This window comes from Littorina saxatilis, linkage group LG2 (genome assembly GCF_037325665.1).
Source record: "Littorina saxatilis isolate snail1 linkage group LG2, US_GU_Lsax_2.0, whole genome shotgun sequence".
NCBI lineage: Eukaryota > Metazoa > Mollusca > Gastropoda > Littorinimorpha > Littorinidae > Littorina > Littorina saxatilis.
In genome coordinates this window covers 49455319-49477818 of record NC_090246.1, presented here as the reverse complement: position 1 = coordinate 49477818, position 22500 = coordinate 49455319, and the positions used below count along the sequence as shown (strand labels likewise).

At 42.2% G+C, this 22500-nt stretch overlaps 1 protein-coding gene across 2 annotated transcripts in view; it reads left to right on the top strand.

Moving 5' to 3' along the window:
* The window catches only part of LOC138959133 (small ribosomal subunit protein eS24-like), a 434279-nt gene that overhangs the window by 131930 nt on the left and 279849 nt on the right, over window positions 1-22500 (top strand). The window contains exon 5 of one of the 2 annotated variants that reach the window (XM_070330498.1): window positions 17085-17094. The exons of the other annotated variant lie outside the window; for it this stretch is intronic. Within the exon in view, the coding sequence (XP_070186599.1) occupies window positions 17085-17087 (3 nt within the window). The 3' untranslated portion in view covers window positions 17088-17094. Of the gene's footprint in view, window positions 1-17084; window positions 17095-22500 lie in introns of those variants that run through there. 2 annotated transcript variants of the gene reach the window in all.

Genomic DNA, 22500 nt, shown 5'->3' with positions numbered 1-22500 from the left:
TCCCCCACATACCACAACACAAGGAAAAACATCACAACCTATTTCAGTAATCAACGAGCAATAATTTGTTTGTCTCCTCAGTTTTTGTTTGTTTTTCCACCCTGTATTTTTCTCATGGCACGAAGACTTAAAGATTTTATTGCCTATAAGCTCAAAGTGATGGAGTGGGTCAGATAGGACCGCCTGTTTACGATATCGATGTATCAGAACCGATTACAGTTTCAAGACGGCCAACGATCTGGAAAAAGACAAATCATAACAGGAAGTTAGAGTCTTAAAATGGAGGTAGATATACAAACATTATGCAACGAACATTTGGAAAAGCAGTGGCTTAAATGCGGGAAAGTCTTTAATCCGCGGATCTTAAAATGGGGGTCACCGTATGGAAGACAGACCGGTAATGTCAAAAGAGCCAATCAAATGCGGCAGATTGTGGAAGGATACCCGGGTAGACTCTACCGAGTAAAAAGCCAATTTCGGCGTTCAATGCAGTCATACGAGAAATACGTTCAGTCACATTGCGAGGGCAGAGACGCATGACTTCACCGATATTTGCATTTGTTTGTTTAACGCCCAGCCGACCAAACGTGCGCCACACACAAGACAGAAGTCTTCATGTCTCACCCAGTCATATTATTCTGACACCGGACCAACCAGTCCTAGCACTAACCCCATAATGCCAGACGCCGGGCGGAGCAGCCACTAGATTGCCAATTTTAAAGTCTTAGGTATGACCCGGCCGGGGTTCGAACCCACGACCTCCTGATCACGGGGCGGACGCCTTACCACTAGGCCAACCGTGCCGGTACCGATATTTGCATCTTGTTATCAGTCTTTATTAAGTGTAAAGTTGTAACAATACTGTTGCTTTTTGTTGTTGACACAACAGCCGGGTATTGCAACAAATTTTGCTTTTTTGACAAACTCATTTCCGCCCTTCGGGTTGTCTTAATTTGCAACAAATGACTGCATGCGCTAAGCTATCTGGGATCTGACACAAGCTAAGACTTTTTAACCAGGCCTGTGTCAATTTGACCTCTGTCATGTTGTTTCCCCTTGACACGTGCTGAAGATCAACTTGAGCTGACATTGTAGAGCCACCCGACCCTGGAAACATCATTCTTAAGGGCACAGCCCTTTCCGTGTAAACGATTGTGACTCCCCGTCTCAGTTCTGGCCAGGTTTTTGCATCCATGGATATAGACCGTTCCTCCACTTGTACACATACCAAACGTGAACAGTCTGGATGCCCTCTACCCACAGGGGGACGTATGATAGTCTGATGAACATTATTAACATGATACATTATTCCCCGTAGATGAATTATTAGCAGTGGTGCAAAGTTGTTAACATGCCTGGTGAAGGTCTTCAGACTCTCTCTCTCTCTCTTTCTCTCTCTCTCTCCCTCTCTCTCTCTTTTTTCTTTCTCTCTCTTTCTCTCTCTCTCCCCCTCTCTCTCTCCCTCTCATTATCTCTCTCTCTCTCTCTCTTTCTCTCTCTCTCCCCTAATTAATTCCATAAGTGACACCCGTGTCAATCCAAAAATAAAACCAAAAGCCTGCACAAGAAACAGCCAGGATGCTGATGTTTGGTGTGTGTCCAGGTGGATGAACGGTCTTACCCATGGATGTCAAATCCTGGCCAGGTCTGAGATGGAGAGTCAGAATTGTTTACACGGAAAGTACTCAGTGTGGATGGACACTTGTTATCACTGTAAAATCCTGGCAAGAATTGAGACGGGGAGTCAAAACTGTTTACACGGAAAGTGCTCAAAGTGGATGGACACTTGTATTCACTGTAAAATCCTGGCCAGAACTGAGACAGAGAGTCAAAACTGTTTACACGGAAAGTACTCAGTGTGGATGGACACTTTCATTCACTGTGAAATCCTGGCCAGAACTGAGATGGAGAGTCAACACTGTTTACACGGAAAGTACTCAGTGTGGATGGACACTTTCATTCACTGTGAAATCCTGGCCAGAATTGAGACGGAGAGTCAAAACTGTTCACACGGAAAGTACTCAGTGTGGATGGACACTTTCATTCACTGTGAAATCCTGGCCAGAACTGAGACGGAGAGTCAAAACTGTTTACACGGAAAGTACTCAGTGTGGATGGACACTTGTATTCATTGTAAAATCCTGGCCAGAACTGAGACAGAGAGTCAAAACTTCTCTGTCTCTCTATTTACACGGAAAGTACTCAGTGTGGATGGACACTTTCACTCACTGTGAAATCCTGGCCAGAACAGAGACAGAGAGTCAAAACTGTTTACACGGAAAGTACTCAGTGTGGATGGACATTTTCATTCACTGTGAAATCCTGGCCAGAACTGAGATGGAGAGTCAACACTGTTTACACGGAAAGTACTCAGTGTGGATGGACACTTGTATTTACTGTAAAATCCTGGCCAGAACTGAGACAGAGAGTCAAAACTGTTTACACAGAAAGTACTCAGTGTGGATGGACACTTGTATTCGCTGTGAAATCCTGGCCAGAACTGAGATGGAGAGTCAACACTGTTTACACGGAAAGTACTCAGTGTGGATGGACACTTGTATTCACTGTAAAATCCTGGCCAGAACTGAGACAGAGAGTTAAAACTGTTTACATGGAAAGTACTAAGTGTGGATGGACACTTTCATTCACTGTAAAATCCTGGCCAGAATTGAGACGGGGAGTCAAAACTGTTTACACGGAAAGTACTCAGTGTGGATGGACACTTTTATTCACTGTGAAATCCTGGGCAGAACTGAGACAGAGTCAAAACTGTTTACACGGAAAGTACTCAGTGTGGATGGACACTTTCATTCACTGTAAAATCCTGGCCAGAACTGAGACAGAGAGTCAAAACTGTTTACACGGAAAGTACTCAGTGTGGATGGACACTTGTATTCATTGTGAAATCCTGGCCAGAACTGAGATGGAGAGTCAACACTGTTTACACGGAAAGTACTCAGTGTGGATGGACACTTTTATTCACTGTAAAATCCTGGCCAGAACTGAGACAGAGAGTCAAAACTGTTTACACGGAAAGTACTCAGTGTGGATGGACACTTTCATTCACTGTGAAATCCTGGCCGGAACTGAGACAGAGAGTCAAAATTGTTTACACGGAAAGTACTCAGTGTGGATGGACACTTTTATTCACTGTAAAATCCTGGCCAGAACTGAGACAGAGAGTCAAAACTGTTTACACGGAAAGTACTCAGTGTGGATGGACACTTGTATTCACTGTGAAATCCTGGGCAGATCTGAGGTGGTGTACACGATTGCTAACACGAGAAGGAATGCTTGCTTTGTCATACAAAAATATATAAAAAATAAAATCAGCTGCACAATCTGTATATGTAGTGTGTATAGCATATATGAATATTGTGTGAACAGTACATGTGGGGATTTTTGTCCGTATGGTTAATTGTTTTATGTAGGTTGTACATTTAATTGTTCTTATCTGTATATGTTCTTTTGTAAAGGGCCTAGAGCCATAGGTTAGGCACTTAATAATGTCCAGTTATTATTATCAATATTATAAGTCGCTGACAAGTTGTATTAATTAATTTGTAATGTGGCTGGAATGGAGGTTTAAACTTGCGCGTTGAGTAACTTTTTTTCTAGTACATATTTTTCGATCCTTTAGTAGAACTTTCTTTGAAGCAGTTTACAAAAGAAGAAGTAGAGGTTTCAAACACGCAAAACCGTACTACGTTTTCCGAGACAGCTGCATTATAAACACGTGCTTCAATAGTTAGCAATATTCCACAGTTCCACAGAGAGCACACTTATTAACCCGTGATTTGTAAAAATGTAAAAAAAATTTACAAATCGCGGGGCGCGCCTCGCGATTTGTTACAAATCGCGGGGGGGCGCCCCGTGATTTGTAAATTTTTTTACAAATCACGTTTTTGCGCCCGATATTTTCTTGTCATCTCCAAAGTCAAGGGACAAAAACGAAATCCCTTGACTTTTGGACTCTGTTAATTTTAAGATTTTTTGTTCATTTTTTTTTTCATTACTAGGATGTCCCATCGTTGGGAAATTCCGGTCGCTTCCTCCCAGTGAAAAGCTAGCAGTGACAGAGTCGCACAACCCCAAAGTCAAGGGATCTATTAGTCCCGTTTCGCCGTTATCCCAATTCGCCCCCATCCCATTTTGGCGACATTTCTCAGGCCAAGTGTCATTTTACCACCATATCACGTACCATTAGCTCCACATCCCATTTTGGCGCAATACCGTTTCGCCGTTAGCCCATTTCGCCCCCGTCCCATTTTCGCGACATTTTACAGGCCAAGTGTTATTTTACCACCATGTCATGTATCATTAGCTCCACATCTCATTTTGGCGCAATCCCGTTTCGCCGTTATCCCATTTTGCCTCCATCCCATTTTCGCGACATTTCACAGGCCAAGTGTCATTTTACCACCGTGTCATACCTCTAGCGCCACATTCCATTTTGTCGCCATGCCGTTTTGCTGTCATCCCATTTCGCCGCCATCCCTATTTCGCGACATTTTGGATTGTGGCAAAAATGGGATTTGGCGTAAACGGAATGTCTTCCTAGTTGAATAACGTAGTATAGTAGTATAGTGAGGCTTGGCAAGAAGAATAAATAACAAGTCGCGTAAGGCGAAATTACTACATTTAGTCAAGCTGTGAAACTCAAAGAATGAAACTGAACGCACTGCATTTTTTTTACAATGACCGTAGTCCGCCGCTTGTGCAAAACGGAGTGAAACTGACGAGCCTGTTTAGCGCGGTAGTGGTTTCGCTGTGCTGCATAGCACGCTTTTCTGTGCCTCTCTTCGTTTTAACTTTCTGAGCGTGTTTTTAATCCAAACATATCATATCTATATGTTTTTGGAATCAGGAACCGACAAGGAATAAGATAAAATTGTTTTTAAATCGATTTCGGAAATTTAATTTTGATCATAATTTTTATATTTTTAATTTTCAGAGCTAGTTTTTAATCCAAATATAATATATGTACATGTTTTCGGAATCAGAAAATGACGAAGAATAAGATGAAATTGTTTTTGGATCGTTTAATAACAAAATAATTTTAATTGCAAGTTTCCGATTTTTAATGACCAAACTCACTCATTAGTTTTTAAGCCACCAAGCTGAAATGCAATACCAAACCCCGGCCTTTGTCGAAGATTGCTTGGTCAAAATTTCAATCAATTTGATTGAAAAATGAGGGTGTGACAGTGCCGCCTCAACTTTTACAAAAAGCCGGATATGACGTCATCAAAAGTATTTATCGAAAAAAAAAATCATCCGGGGATATCATTCCCAGGAACTCTCATGTAAAATTTCATAAAGATCGGTCCAGTAGTTTAGTCTGAATCGCTCTACACACACACACGCACAGACAGACACACACACACACACACACACACACACACACACACACACACACATACACCACGACCCTCGTCTCGATTCCCCCTCTATGATAAAACATTTAGTCAAAACTTGACTAAATGTAAACAAGTTGCGTAAGGCGAAAATACAATATTTAGTCAAGTAGCTGTCGAACTCACAGAATGAAACTGAACGCAATGCCATTTTTCAGCAAGACCGTATACTCGTAGCATCGTCAGTCCACCGCTCATGGCAAAGGCAGTGAAATTGACAAGAAGAGCGGGGTAGTAGTTGCGCTAAGAAGGATAGCACGCTTTTCTGTACCTCTCTTTGTTTTAACTTTCTGAGCGTGTTTTTAATCCAAACATATCATATGTATATGTTTTTGGAATCAGAAACCGACAAGGAATAAGATGAAATTGTTTTTAAATTGATTTGGACAATTTAATTTTGATAATAATTTTTATATATTTAATTTTCAGAGCTTGTTTTTAATCCGAATATAACATATTTATATGTTTTTGGAATCAGCAAATGATGGAGAATACGATAAACGTAAATTTGGATCGTTTTATAAATTTTAATTTTTTTTTACAATTTTCAGATTTTTAATGACCAAAGTCATTAATTAATTTTTAAGCCACCAAGCTGAAATGCAATACCGAAGTCCGGGCTTTGTCGAAGATTACTTGACCAAAATTTCAACCAATTTGGTTGAAAAATGAGGGCGTGACAGTGCCGCCTCAACTTTCACGAAAAGCCGGATATGACGTCATCAAAGACATTTATCAAAAAAATGAAAAAAACGTTCGGGGATTTCATACCCAGGAACTCTCATGTCAAATTTCATAAAGATCGGTCCAGTAGTTTAGTCTGAATCGCTCTACACACACACACACACACAGACAGACAGACACACACACACACACACACACACACACACACACACACACACACACACACACGCACATACACCACGACCCTCGTTTCGATTCCCCCTCGATGTTAAAATATTTAGTCAAAACTTGACTAAATATAACAAGTCGCGTAAGGCGAAAATACAATATTTAGTCAAGTAGCTGTCGAACTCACAGAATGAAACTGAACGCAATGCAACGCAGCAAGACCGTAGCATCGTCAGTCCACCGCGCACGGCAAAGGCAGTGAAATTGACAAGAAGAGCGGGGTAGTACTTGCGCTAAGAAGGATAGCACGCTTTTCTGTACCTCTCTTCGTTTTAACTTTCTGAGCGTGTTTTTAATCCAAACATATCATATGTATATGTTTTTGGAATCAGGAACCGACAAGGAATAAGATGAAAGTGTTTTTAAATTGATTTCGAAAAAAAAATGTTGATAATAATTTTTATATATTTAATTTTCAGAGCTTGTTTTTAATCCGAATATAACATATTTATATGTTTTTGGAATCAGCAAATGATGGAGAATAAGATAAACGTAAATTGGGATCGTTTTATAAATTTTTATTTTTTTTTACAATTTTCAGATTTTTAATGACCAAAGTCATTAATTAATTTTTAAGCCACCAAGCTGAAATGCAATACCAAAGTCCGGGCTTCGTCGAAGATTACTTGACCAAAATTTCAACCAATTTGGTTGAAAAATGAGGGCGTGACAGTGCCGCCTCAACTTTCACGAAAAGCCGGATATGACGTCATCAAAGACATTTATCAAAAAAATGAAAAAAACGTTCGGGGATTTCATACCCAGGAACTCTCATGTCAAATTTCATAAAGATCGGTCCAGTAGTTTAGTCTGAATCGCTCTACACACACACACACACACAGACAGACAGACACACACACACACACACACACACACACACACACACACACACACGCACATACACCACGACCCTCGTTTCGATTCCCCCTCGATGTTAAAATATTTAGTCAAAACTTGACTAAATATAACAAGTCGCGTAAGGCGAAAATACAATATTTAGTCAAGTAGCTGTCGAACTCACAGAATGAAACTGAACGCAATGCAACGCAGCAAGACCGTAGCATCGTCAGTCCACCGCGCACGGCAAAGGCAGTGAAATTGACAAGAAGAGCGGGGTAGTACTTGCGCTAAGAAGGATAGCACGCTTTTCTGTACCTCTCTTCGTTTTAACTTTCTGAGCGTGTTTTTAATCCAAACATATCATATGTATATGTTTTTGGAATCAGGAACCGACAAGGAATAAGATGAAAGTGTTTTTAAATTGATTTCGAAAAAAAAATGTTGATAATAATTTTTATATATTTAATTTTCAGAGCTTGTTTTTAATCCGAATATAACATATTTATATGTTTTTGGAATCAGCAAATGATGGAGAATAAGATAAACGTAAATTGGGATCGTTTTATAAATTTTTATTTTTTTTTACAATTTTCAGATTTTTAATGACCAAAGTCATTAATTAATTTTTAAGCCACCAAGCTGAAATGCAATACCAAAGTCCGGGCTTCGTCGAAGATTACTTGACCAAAATTTCAACCAATTTGGTTGAAAAATGAGGGCGTGACAGTGCCGCCTCAACTTTCACGAAAAGCCGGATATGACGTCATCAAAGACATTTATCAAAAAAATGAAAAAAACGTTCGGGGATTTCATACCCAGGAACTCTCATGTCAAATTTCATAAAGATCGGTCCAGTAGTTTAGTCTGAATCGCTCTACACACACACACACACACACACACACACACACACACACACACACACACACACACAGACACACACACACACACACACACACACGCACATACACCACGACCCTCGTTTCGATTCCCCCTCGATGTTAAAATATTTAGTCAAAACTTGACTAAATATAAAAATGGGATGGCAGCCAAATGGGATGGTGTCAAAATGGGATGTCGCGCTATTGTTATGACACGGTAGTAAAATGACGCTTGGCTTGTGAAATGTCGCGACAATGGGATGGGGGCGAAATGGAATGCGGTGAAACGGCATGGCGGCCAAATGGGATATGGTGTCAAAATGGGATGTCGCGCTATTGTTATGACATGTTAGTAAAATGTCGCTTGGCTTGTGAAATGTCGCGAAAATGGGATGGGGAAAAAAATGGGACGGCAGCAAAATGGGATTGCACCAAAATGGGACGTGGAACTAAAACCACCCCCACCACTCAGCGTAGAGGCTCTAAACAAGAAAAATTAATAATAATAAAAGGCATGCATTACTTTGTGGAATGCGATATTTTAACATTTTTACATTTGTACAAATCGTGGTTTTAGGTTCGACGTGATTTGTAAAATGTTTTTACATTTTTACAAATCACGGGTTAACAACACTGTTATACAAAACAAGGTCCCTGACATAAAAATATATCTGGCACACCAAGTCGACACTTGCATAAAGACTTTAACTTGCAGCATCTCTTCATACGTTAAAATTTGCTCCTCCAAAGATCTTTTCAGTGTAGAAAAAAACCCAAAAAAAACCAACAAAAAACCCGACGATTAAAAATGTGAGAAAGACAGCAATGCGGAATTGTTCCCCCTTCCCTACCGATTCCAAATTTGGTCGAGATATATTTCGGTCCAATTAATCCTCTGCAATGTCTAATCTTTTGGATTCATTGACACCAAGATGTGAACTGTCGAAAATACTTGGTGAAAAAAAGAAAGAAGAAGTAAGGACACGCCAGTTCAAGGCTAAAAATAAATAATCCCATCACGCAACACTTGGCAAACTTTTGTCGTGTTTTGTATTTTACTTGTGTACGCTTGCCTTTCAATGTTGATTCAAGTGTCTGCTTGAGTGACATTTTTCTTTCTTTCTTTATTTGGTGTTTAACGTCGTTTTCAACCGTTCAAGGTTTTATCGCGACGGGGAAAGGGGGGAGATGGGATAGAGCCACTTACATTTTTCTTTGCTTGAATTCTTTTTATAAGGTCGACAAAAAAACACTAAAAAAACGAAATGGCAATCCAAGGAGTACTCCTCCACGTCCTTCTGGTCGGATCTTTGGAAGTAAGTTTCCCTCTATTTTTTTCCCTTTGCTTTAAATTATTTTATTGTTGTTGTACATTTTCTACGTTTTTTCTGTAATTGTTTCTTTCTTTGTTCCTTTGTTTCTGTCTGTCCGTCTGTTTTTTCTTTCTTTTTCTTTCATTCTCTCAGTCTGTCTGTCAGTCTGTCTATCGTTTTTTTCTGTCTGACTGTCTTTTTTTCTGTCGGTCATGGTGTTTGTCGGTCCTTGTGTCTGTCTGTCTTTCTTTCTGTCGGTCATGGTGTTTGTCGGTCTTTGTGTCTTTCTTTCTGTCGGTCATGGTGTTTGTCGGTCTTTGTGTCTTTCTTTCTGTCGGTCATGGTGTTTGTCGGTCCTTGTGTCTGTCTGTCTTTCTTTCTGTCGGTCATGGTGTTTGTCGGTCTTTGTGTCTGTCTGTCTTTCTTTCTGTCGGTCATGGTGTTTGTCGGTCCTTGTGTCTGTCTGTCTTTCTTTCTGTCGGTCATGGTGTTTTTCGGTCTATGTGTCTGTCTGTCTTTCTTTCTGTCGGTCATGGTGTTTGTCGGTCCTTGTGTCTGTCTGTCTTGCTTTCTGTCGGTCATGGTGTTTGTCGGTCTTTGTGTCTGTCTGTCTTTCTTTCTGTCGGTCATGGTGTTTGTCGGTCCTTGTGTCTGTCTGTCTTGCTTTCTGTCGGTCATGGTGTTTGTCGGTCCTTGTGTCTGTCTGTCTTGCTTTCTGTCGGTCATGGTGTTTGTCGGTCTTTGTGTCTGTCTGTCTTTCTTTCTGTCGGTCATGGTGTTTGTCGGTCCTTGTGTCTGTCTGTCTTGCTTTCTGTCGGTCATGGTGTTTTTCGGTCTATGTGTCTGTCTGTCTTTCTTTCTGTCGGTCATGGTGTTTGTCGGTCCTTGTGTCTGTCTGTCTTGCTTTCTGTCGGTCATGGTGTTTGTCGGTCTTTGTGTCTGTCTGTCTTTCTTTCTGTCGGTCATGGTGTTTGTCGGTCCTTGTGTCTGTCTGTCTTTCTTTCTGTCGGTCATGGTGTTTGTCGGTCCTTGTGTCTGTCTGTCTTGCTTTCTGTCGGTCATGGTGTTTGTCGGTCTTTGTGTCTGTCTGTCTTTCTTTCTGTCGGTCATGGTGTTTGTCGGTCCTTGTGTCTGTCTGTCTTGCTTTCTGTCGGTCATGGTGTTTGTCGGTCTTTGTGTCTGTCTGTCTTTCTTTCTGTCGGTCATTGTGTTTGTCGGTCTTTGTGTCTGTCTGTCTTTCTTTCTGTCGGTCATGGTGTTTGTCGGTCCTTGTGTCTGTCTGTCTTGCTTTCTGTCGGTCATGGTGTTTGTCGGTCTTTGTGTGTGTCTGTCTGTCTTTCTTTCTGTCGGTCATGGTGTTTGTCGGTCTTTGTGTCTGTCTGTCTTTCTTTCTGTCGGTCATTATTTCGGTGTCTGTCTTTCTTTCTCTGTCTCTCTCTCTGTCTTTGTCTCTCTCTGTCTCTCTCTGTGTGTCCCTCTGTGAGACTGTGTGTGTCTCACTTGCGATTCGTGTGCGTGCGTGCGTGCGTGCGTGCGTGCATGTGTGTTTTTGTGCGCGCGCGTTTGTGTGTGGCTGTGCCAGTGTGTGTGTGTGTGTCCTTCTGTCTGTCTGTGTTAGTCTGTTTCTCTGTGGCTTGCTCTCTCTCTCTTTGCGGAATACAGTGAAAAGCTCTCATCCTCCACTGTCACTGATATCTGCGGGAGACAATGCGATCTTGCTTGTAGACAGTGCGACGATCGACCTCTGTTCTTTTAATTGTCTGCTTCTGGTCAACAGCATCACTGTGTGACCGTGTCGCATACTGCTTGGCAATGCTTGGCTTCGTTTCGTTGTTTGTTTCGAATTTGTACAGAAAGCAGTTTACATCATCAGTCGCCTGGTTTTTTTGGCGCACGTAGACCCGCGCAAGGTTACAATAAGTAGACCCACGCAGGGTTTGATGAATCGAATTTCCTATGTGCAAAAGTAACCTTCCACCTTTTCAGGGAGGAATAATACATTTTGGTGGTACCCTGATTCGAGAGATTGGCACGTGATGTCGCAGCAAGATATCTTTACACTGAAAACAGACACAGATGCACAATACGTGTGGCTTTTTGAAAGAAAAAAACCCCCACAAAAACACACACGTACAAATGAGAGAAGACGTTTATGTTTGTGAAAAGTACGGTGGTAATAAGGTTTTACTCCTAGTAGTCTAAAATTGTATAGCCTTCGGTCAAGTACACTAGACAGCAAACAATCAACTAGCTATCAACTAGCTGTCAACTAGCTATCAACTAGCTGTCAACTAGCTATCAACTAGCTATCAACTAGCTGTTAACTAGCTATCAACTAACTATCAACTAGCTATCAACTAGCTGTCAACTAGCTATCAACTAGCTATCAACTAGTTATCAACTATCTATCAACTAGCTATCAACTAGCTATCAACTAGCTGTCACTTCTTAATGTGTTTGTTTGTTTGTTTGTTTGTTTGCTTAACTCCCAGTCCACCACGAAGGGTGATATCAGGGCGGTGCTGCATTGACATTTAACGTGCGCCACACACAAGACAGAAGTCGCAGCACAGGCTTCATGTCTCACCCAGTCACATTATTCTGACACCGGACCAACCAGTCCTAGCACTAACCCCATAATGCCAGACGCCAGGCGGAGCAGCCACTAGATTACCAATTTTAAAGTCTTAGGTATGACCCGGCCGGCCGGGTTCGCACCCACGACCTCCCACTCACTGGGCGGACGCCTTACCACTAGGCCACCGTGTTGCGGTTTCTTAATGTGTGTCATCAGCGGAAGTGACAGACTTTCAAGAACGTTTATCTCGGCGACTTAGTCATATATGTAGGAAATTACTTTTACGGTCTTCACAAGGTTGTGCAAGTGTTGGCATCACATATTTTCTCGAGGTTCGTGTGTCTCGTTCCTGGACCAATTTTCTTCCATGTTGACATTGTTGAGTTTCAAATAACGTAAGCTTTCTTTTGATACCATTTTTCTTCTTCTTCTGCGTTCGTGGGCTGAAACTCCCACGTACACTCGTGTTTTTTGCACGAGTGGAATTTTACGTGTATGACCGTTTTTACCCCGCCATTAAGGCAGCCATATGCCGCTTTCGGAGGAAGCATGCTGGATATTTTCGTGTTTCTATAACCCACCGAACTCTGAGATGGATTACAGGATCTTTTCCGTGCGCACTTGGTCTTGTGCTTGCGTGTGCACACGAAGGGGGATAAGCCACTAGCAGGTCTGCACATAAGTTGACCTGGGAGATCGGAAAAATCTCCACACTTAACCCACCAGGCGGCCGCGACCGGGATTCGAACCCTCGACCTTCCGATTAAGAGGCCGACGTCTTACCACCCCGCCACAGCGCCCGTCTGATACCATTTTGATTCTGAGTGTTTCGATGACATTGGGAGAACGGCTCATAACCTAGTATAGTTAGTTTGACCAAACTAGGTGCATGATTTGAGTGTCGACCCAAACATACACCTCAACCTCAATTACCCCTTGATGCCTTGCACCTTACTAGAGCATCGATTAATACCTGCATGGAGTTTGTATTCTCATCTCAAACTGGGCATCTTATTATCAAGACGTTCTATTACACTGTTCTGAGTTAGTGTTTTCTGTTATTATTGTCACATTGTTCGTTTTTGTTACAGAAAATAGTCATTGCATCCACTTATGTGGGTTTTTTTTTATGACAGACGAAAGAAATCAGGGTTGTACTAAGGCAAAAACAAATATATGCAAATAAACAAAAGATGCGTATTGGCTTCTGAAACGTGCTTGTTATTAATTTGCAAACGGACTTGTACGCAATAAATTGTATGTACAAAAACCACTCTTGCAACAGGTGTTCAGTAAACCGCGAAAAACAAAAATAATGGAAAACGACAAAGAGAAGAGTATAATGAATCAGCATGATCTGTGTGCATGTTAGTCTAGTCACATGGCACTGCGAAATGCAATTACAGGTAGAGATAGCCTTCACACGTCACTGTAATAATGTAAGCGCATTGAGGCGTACACTTTCTGACATACGTACACAGAATGGCTGTTCAAGCAGGATATCATTGAAGGGTTTTGATTTCAACAGTTGCTATTTTTCTTGGAAAATACAATACCAATGAGTGTTTGTGTGTGTATGTATGTGTGTGCGCGCTGTGTGTGTGTGTGTGTGTGTGTGTGTGTGCGCTGTGTGTGTGTGTGTGTGTGCGCGCGTATGTGTGTGTATGTGCGTGCGTGCGTGTGTGTGTATGTGTGTGTGTGTGTCTGTGTGCGGGCGTGTGTATGTGTGTGTGTGTGTCTGTGTCTGTGTGTGTGTGTCTGTGTCTGTGTGTGTGTCTGTGTGTGTGTGTGTGTGTGTGTGTGTGTGTGTGTGTGTGTGTGTGTGTGTGTGTGTGTGTGTGTGATTTTCGTGGTTCACTCAAGAGTTAAACTCAAAAATGATGAAAGTAAACAACACCAATGCACAGAATAAGAAGCATTATGAACGAGCAAATTGCAGCCTACTTTTTAAACCCATGCCTGCCCGCCCACAGCCCTCAAGCCGCCTCCCTCCCAAATCACAGCGTGTGCGATTGCTATTTGCCATTGTCTGTTATTTTGGTATCACTTCTCATCAGACCAGATAGCAGTGGCAGTGTTTGGTGCAACAGAGAAACACATGTAACCGGGAACGCTGCAAGCAAACAACATCAAAACGGCAACAGAGGGCTTTAAGCTTTAAGCTGTGCGTCCAACATGACTGAGTTTGCCATGAAATATGGAAACGTTAATCCCTTCATCACACCCCCCCCCTCCTTCCTACTATCATCCACTCGCCTTCATGGTCTTTCTTTCTTTCTTTCTTTATTTGGTGTTTAACGTCTTTTTCAACCACGAAGGTTATATCGCGACGGGGGAAGGGGGGAGATGGGATAGAGCCACTTGTCAATTGTTTCTTGTTCACAAAAGCACCAAGAAAAATGTTCATTCAAAATGAACAGCGTCGATGCAATGTCCACCAAAGATTTATTTTGGGAAGTGTTAAAGGTTAGGGTCAAAAGTTAATGAATTGCATGTTGTGCTGGATATATAAATTGTTTATTTCAGTCAATGCTTGATTCATAAGTACATTTTTCAGCATGGTGCATCTACAGGAGGGTGCTCCAACAATGATGCATAGTGCCAACATTTAGCGCAAACTTTTCACAACAGTGCATTATTACCACAAAGCGCATACAGCGATTATATAGTAGCAAGTTGCACTAAACATTTGAACAAAATGCATTTTGTTCAAATGTTAACAGCACAGCACCAAGTTTTGCATAAGTGCACAACAGCACTGACCATTTCACAAAAGTGCATTACAGCTGTGACAATTTTACAAAAGTGCATTGACCATTTCAGGCAGATGGCTAACATGCAGATTTCGCTTTTGTCTGTCTTTCTTTGAAAAGTAGGCATGTTCAAGATCGATGAAGTCATGAGCAATTGGGTTAGATGACAGAAAAGATTCAAAAACGTCAGATTCAGTTAGATGACAGAAAAGATTCAAAAACGTCAGATTCAGTGTTTTGGACACTGTTGAACAGGAACATTCTCTCCTGTTCAACAAATGTGGGTTCAATTCAAAAGCAACATTGTCACAGATAGGCTAGTGTTACATTTCTGTAAAGTTTCAAAAACATCTTCCATGTTTTGGTTACTGTTGAACAGAGGCATATTTTCCTGTTCAAAAAAGTCTGACACAAATTGTCGTAGTTGTGGGTTAAGGTTCGATCTATACTGTCCTTCAAACGAGTCGTAGAACCGTCATTGTCACAGATAGTGTTACATTTCTGTTTTACATTCAAACGAGTCGTAGAAGTAGTAGTACATTTGCGTTTGGTTGTTTTTTTCTTTTAGATTCCTGTCACTCATACTAGCAGTATTGATTGAGGTACATAAATCTGTTGATGTACAGGGATGACTTGTTTGTAATGAATCCTTGTTTCCTCCACATTGAGTTTGCATTGCAGTTGGACAGAAATGAACAGGTGTTAATTGATAAACACATTGATAATGGCTTTTGAGAAAATCAATCAATTCTGCAAAGGAATTAACTTGATGACATCAAAACTGCAGCGCCATTTGAAGAATGGTTACCATTTCTGTTTCTTTGATGGGAATCAAACAAATAAAAACATTGACTATCCAAGTTACCATGAATGGCAATAGTTGACTCCTGAAAAGTAGCAAGGATATAATTTGAGACGATAAACGCCTGATGCAATCCCTCCTCAAGGTCAGTCAACTCAAAACCTTCATCATTCGCAACATCAGTAGGCAACACAGCGGGATTCGTATGTCCAGAAATCATGTCGAAAAAATATTACATTTCAAAAGCATGTCCAACCACAGTTGTTGGCAAGTGTTCGTGTCCGAAGTAGCCTTCAGTGTGTGTATATGTATTCATGTGACAGAGAAGGTGACCTCATTGTTCAATCCTCTCTCTCTCTTCTTTCTCATTCGAACGCACACACGCAAGAACGTAGCCTACGCACGCATGCACGCGCACGCACACACACACACACACACACCCACACACACACACACCCCCCGCTGACGCACACGGCAAACCACGCACACACACACTGACTGTCGGCAAGCATCTCTTTTTGTTTTCTTTACCTTTGTTTATTGTGTTTTCGATATTTGTGTTTATTTTTTGCTTGACTTATCTGTTTTATTTTAATGTTTGCTATCCACATCGTGTGATAAATGTTTCTTCTCAGTCTCCGAGTCAGTTTAGTTTCTCAGTGCACGCCGCTTTGGTACTCCTTGTTTTTCTTTCTGGTGTTTTGACTTTTGTGCGCGACTGATTTGCGGATTTATTTTTATTCCTTTCATATGCAGTTGAAGTGTTGTGGGTGTTATTATCTGTATATGCTATGTTGCGTCTGTCTATGCCTACAAGAATTTTGGGTGTAATGTGCCTGTGGTCTGCTCGCAGTCGAGCACAGAAAACATGGCGGCGCCCTGCAGGCAAATTCGTGGAAAGTCTTCCCGACCGCAGATACCAGCGTCGTCCGCGACGCTGGAATAATCAAAAATTTGCTCCAGGGGCTTGCAACGTAGTATACAATATATTACCTTACTGTGAGAATGCAAGTTTCCAGTACAAAGGACTTAACATTTCTTACATACTGCTTGACTAAAATCTTTACAAAAATTGACTATATTCTATACAAGAAACACTTAACAAGGGTAAAAGGAGAAACAGAATCCGTTAGTCGCCTCTTACGACATGCATGGGAGCATCGGGTAAATTCTTTCTCGTCCCAACCATATGGGACTCCCCCTAACCCGCGGGGGGTTCCCTTCAGGGTCAGACCTGCCACTCTCTCTGAAGACAAATAATAATATAATGTGTCTGTATTTCAAGTTTAACAAAACCCAACTGTGAGCGATCTTTTGTGGGCCAGTAGATTTGTGGAACAATGTTTTAACTAAACAAATCAAAACAATTGGCATGAAAAACAATTACAAGGCATGCAACTTTCTGCCGACTTATCATCTTTCTGTACATGACTTATTACGATACACGTTTTAAACTGCCTTTCAGCTTCCTTCCCATCAGCTTCTATAACTCATCCATTAATCCCGTGGCTTAACTCTTAATGGCAATATTCTTCTCGTTCTAAAAGGAGTAAAGCTGTGTTTGCTGCTGGCAAAGAGTCATTGATGTCTGTAACCAAGGTAAAGTACGTTGAATGTTTCCCACAATATCGCTCTCTCACAAAACTATTCCATTTTACACTATTAACAACTCAAAACCAGATTCATAGGATATCGTAAATGTTTGAATATTCTGTATTCATAGGATATCGTATTTATTGGATGCGCTTCAAGGCAATTTTCTTTCCGAGAAAGTGTCCCACTCGCTACTAAGGTTTAACGCGCTCATCATCCACATTCGAAGTGTTTACAAAACAACAAACAAAATACGTACAGTACGGCATCAAGTATCGCATACGACGAAAAAGTATATGTTCTTCGCAGACTCGTGCGTAAACTTACAGTCGTGTCTATATCAGAAAGTGACACCGCTATAAGCGTATTGCTGTAGGTGTGCTCTCAAGAACCAAGTGACTTTTTCAGGACGACTTTTATGTGCAAAGCCTGAAAAACATCCCCCCACAGAAAACACAAACACACACACACACACACACATCCACACATACACTCATACACACACACACTCATACACACACACTCATACACACACACTCATACACACACACGCACATACACACACACGCACGCACCCGCACACACACATACACACACACGCACGCACCCACACACACACATACACACACGCACACCGAGGAACCCCCCCCCCCCCCCCCGTTTCTGATCATATTGAATGTCTGCCTCTAGATTCACCACAGCCGTCTCATAAAAGGGGGAGGGGAGCAGTCAAACAAAAATATCAGACAGCTTTACTATCAGCGTACACGCCAAGGCATCTTGCAAAAAGGACTCCAGGGTAACCGGAGATGAGGTTTTCAAGTTAAATGCTGCATCGCTTATGCATCTGATACACTTACCTGTAAAGGTGCAACCTTTACAGACCCAGCCCATCGACTATAAATCTTACCTGAGAAACGCTAATACTTACATCACTGCCAGACACCGTGCGGGATTCCTCATGAAAACCTAGTTGCGGTGCTGTTGTGTGTGAGTGTGTGTGTGTGTGTGTGTGAGAGAGAGAGAGAGAGAGAGAGAGAGAGAGAGAGAGAGACAGATAGGGAGAGAGAGACAGAGACAGAGACAGAGATAGAGATAGAGAATGATGGTATTTCTGTGATTTCATTCAAGTTTTGTGATATCCAAGCCTAAACATGTTCATGTACCAGGCACACCTTTACCCCCAACTGCTTCAATCTAAACTTGTTTTTTTCCCGATTGATGTGAATATGTTTTGATTTAGTATAAGATTACAGCAGAGAGATGTGTTAGGGCGACCTGGCGCGCGCGTCTATGCATGTATGCATGCGTGTGTGCGGGTATTGAGGTATACACAGAATTTATTATTTCAGTCTCCATGAAATATAAAAAACAAAGAAAACCAACAAACTTTATCTATGTAAAAGCCAATGTGCTTCTCCAGTGATCAGGCCATGCAGGAATATTGCTTGGATTTGGTTGGATCGATTTCCTTTCTCAAAGTTGCCAAAATGGCCATACTTTTTTTGGCAATTGTCAGAAGTCGGCAGTCTTTTGCGATCTGGAAGAAGTCTGGCAATTCTGCCGAAACGACGGCAAAGTTTCCGGCGACTGAAATACGCTTTGGCGTGTTGCGGACTGCCGGCGCCAAGCACAATTTTTGGTATTATGAAATGGTCTGATATTGCGTGTGTCCGCGTCTGTGTTCCAAGCTTGCAATATCCTTGGTATAAACAAATTTGTATTCATATTCACACACACGAAAACACTACAACATACTTATAAAAGAAGCACAAGTTGAAACATAAAATAAGTGCTCACATACTATTTCCTAACGTTTCTTGACGGAAAATGATTCAAGAAACGTGAAATTAAAAACTTCTTAAATACCAGTATCAATACAATTCAAGTCAAACAATGGCCTTTAATGCACATGCGTAAGAGCCTACTTCTTTCTTGGCTTTAAGATTAAATTAAAATTTCTCTAATAACCTTTCGATCACATGCTTATATACTTGTCTAATTAACAACAACCCGACAATTGATATTCTTTCTCTCAAAGACAACTCTCTTCCATCCTCGTCAGGGCCGGATCTGGGGGGGGGGGGGGGGTTCCGGGGGTTCCGGACCCCCCCCCCCCCCCTGGCCATCCAATGTACCTCTCAGAGAAAAAAAAAAGTGGACTTTGGACCCCTGCCTTCAGTTGGAACCCCCCCCCCCCCTCAAACGAACTTGGTACGGCCCTGCTCGTCATGCCTTTAAGCTGACGTGTACAAGCGACTGCTTTCTTCGTGACATAAATATAAAAAATATACAAAGATGGTTACTAATTTCTCTGATAACTTTCGATCCACATGCTACACCCTAGCTAATATACTTTTCTAATTAACACCCAACCGACAATATTCTTTCTCGTTAAAGACAAAACTCTTCCATGCCCTTCATACCTTAAAGCTGACGTGTACAAGAGACTGCTTCCTTCGTGACTAGAAGGTAGTTATTAATTTCTCTGATAACTTCATTTCGATCACACTGCTACGCCTCAGCCTAGACACTTTTTGCAATTAACAACCACCCGATAATGTCGTTTTCTCACAAAGAAAATCGCATCCGCACGTCTTCAAGCTGACGTGTAACATTAAAAGAGACTAACAAGAAACACATGCACAACAATAAACACAAAAATCAAAACAAAACAAAAACCACTTCCAGATCGTGACAAAGCTGAAGTGCAGTGTTGATTTAAACCGTATACCCGTTCTGGTGCAGCAGCAGCGCATGCACAAGTGCCTCCGTGTTCGATCAGTTCCAACCAATTACCTGTATCGCCGTTCAGTTTTACCTGTTCTACCTGCCCTTCGCGCCACCCACGGGCGATGGGTGTGGTTACGAAGGCTGTGGGACAAAAAACTCTCGCGTGCGAACGGCTTGTCATTGACAGTTTACGAGTTGTCCGCTCACCCTCCTGCTTTCATTGATTTCTCTCCCTTTGCGCAATGCACGCCCCCTTTTTTGTTTTTATCCGTCGACGTCGCTGTGTCAGTTTCTGTGTCTCTCTGTCGCTGTGTTTCTATGCATGTCAGTCATTCTGTCTCCCTCCGACTCTTTGTCTTTGTCTTCCTTTGTCTGTCTCTCTCTGTCTGTCTCTGCCTGTCTGTGTGTGTGTGTGCCAGTGTGTGTGTCTCTCTCTCTCTCTCTCTCTCTCTCTCTCTCCTCTCTCTCCCTCTCTCTCTTTCTCTCTCTCGCTCTTTCCCTCTCTCTCTGCTAGCTTGATGGAGAGATTAAAGCAACACGAACTAGGGCTAGGACTAATTGCATTAGCAGTTGAGTTGCTAATAGCTGGGGCGGCAAAAGTCGTGCAGGCGAAGAGGGCTTTGTTTGTAATGGACCTGGAAAGAGAACATGAACACGGCCTCTTCAAAGACAGCACCCAAAGACCTGCATTTTGTGACGGAGTCGACGACAACAAGGAGTGGGCACTTACTCACAGAATCTCTTGTTCTTTTATCTCGCTCTCTCTCTTCGCGAAATTGTGGAAGACCGGTCGTTGTGGAAGACTCGTGCTCTTCCGATACAATGGGGGCGGCAGAGACGGGGTAGGGGAGGGAGGAGAGAGAGAGAGAGAGAGAGAGAGAGAGAGAGAGAGAGAGAGAGAGAGAGAGAGAGAGAGAGAGTGACAGATAGACAGAGATAGAAAAGAAAGAGGCGGAAAGAGAGAGAGAGAGAGAGAGAGAGAGAGAGGGGTGTAAACAGAGAAGGTAAACAAGATTATCGTTTCCGAGTCAATCAATGCATGTACATACTTTGTTTTTGTTATAATATTTTACAATACATCTCCGTGTAAAAAAAATACAGCAGTCTCGGCCAAATAACAGTCTAATCAAGAAAACATATAGATGCTCTGGTAAAAATCACCTGCAAGTATCAAGGACAAACCAACCACGACAACATTATTGCACCCCTTTCTAATAAAAAAAACCCCACCCAAACTAAGTAGTACACAGTCATACAGTAATCATATGCTCTGGCCATAGTAATTCATTACACTGTTCGCACTAGAAATACCCTTCACATAGTCCACGTGGCAGCTTCTCAAATGAAAGCCATCAACCGATCTTTTGTATCTCTCTAGGCACTGCAGACATACTACGCACTTGCAAGTAATCTATACAGGCAATTTTAAAATTATCATTTGCCAAAGGAAAATTATAGCTTCGCGTTTACGCTGAGAAATTGAAGAAAAGGGAACTATTAAGATGCGTACGCAAATGCCGTTGTGACTTAATAAGCAAAGCAACTCACATTGACAAAATACACCTGTGCACCTTTTAAAAGACATACATGCACTCACAGACGATAAACACGAGCCTTTACCAACCCCATCATCTCTGCTCGGGCTTTCAACATACTCCTCACGCTCTTTCATGTCCTTCCAAATCCCCCGCCGTAAGGAAACAAAGCCAGTTAAGGGGCAGAAAGAGATTCACTTAAGGGGCAAAAACGCAAATCTGGGCAGAAAATTTGTGTCACGTTGAATATTTATCGCCGGCTTGTTTTTTTGCCCCATTGTCAGCAGCGAGGCTTTTTAGGTCGAAGACATCGCCGGAAAACTCACCCGGCATCCGAAATAATGCAGTTAAAAGTGTCTCCATCTTTACCCAAGTTTTTTGCCACCCCGTTTGACAGCGCAAGACGCTAGGATCACGTCGCACTTGAAATTTCAAGACTATATGAAAGCTGGTTGTTTTGTAAAGCGTGTTGCCGTGGGCGGCGTTTCAATCTTGGTGTTTCTTGAACACTCAGGGGCGAAAGGTAGGACAAAAATTATGACTGGCGCAAAAAGTCGTCACAATGAGAATAACTGTAGTCTGGAATGCCCACTCAAAACACAGCCGTTTTTATTTGTAGTAACTAAGCGCTCAAACGTTTATTTTTAAGATACACCTGATGTGTGGTCACATAATAACAACCCCCAACCTGAAATGTATAGCTCTCAGGGGCGGATCAGTTCATTTAATGGGGGGGGGGGGGGGGGGTTTCAAAAGTATATTGTGAAGATATGGGTGTGAAGGTGCGAAGCGCCGAGCCGACGGCGCGAAGCGCCTAGCTTGCTAGGGGGGTCCGGAGGCCCCCCTGGAAAATTTTGAAAAAAACGATGCAAAATGGTGCAATCAGGTGCATTCTGAGGATGATCATTACCAGTTTCAGGCAGCAGATTTTGTCACTGATTAATACCCCAAAAATTGAAACTCAACCCAAAAAAACACACAAAAATATTGTTATTTTTTGGCTGGGGGGGGGGGGGGTCCGGAAACCCTAGAAACCCCCCCCCCCCCTCGTCCGCCCCTGGCTCTTGGGGCGACGAGGGTCAGTTTCAGTTTTGCTAGATCATATCACTGTCGGGCGCATTGGAATAGGGCCGCTCAGCGTGTGCC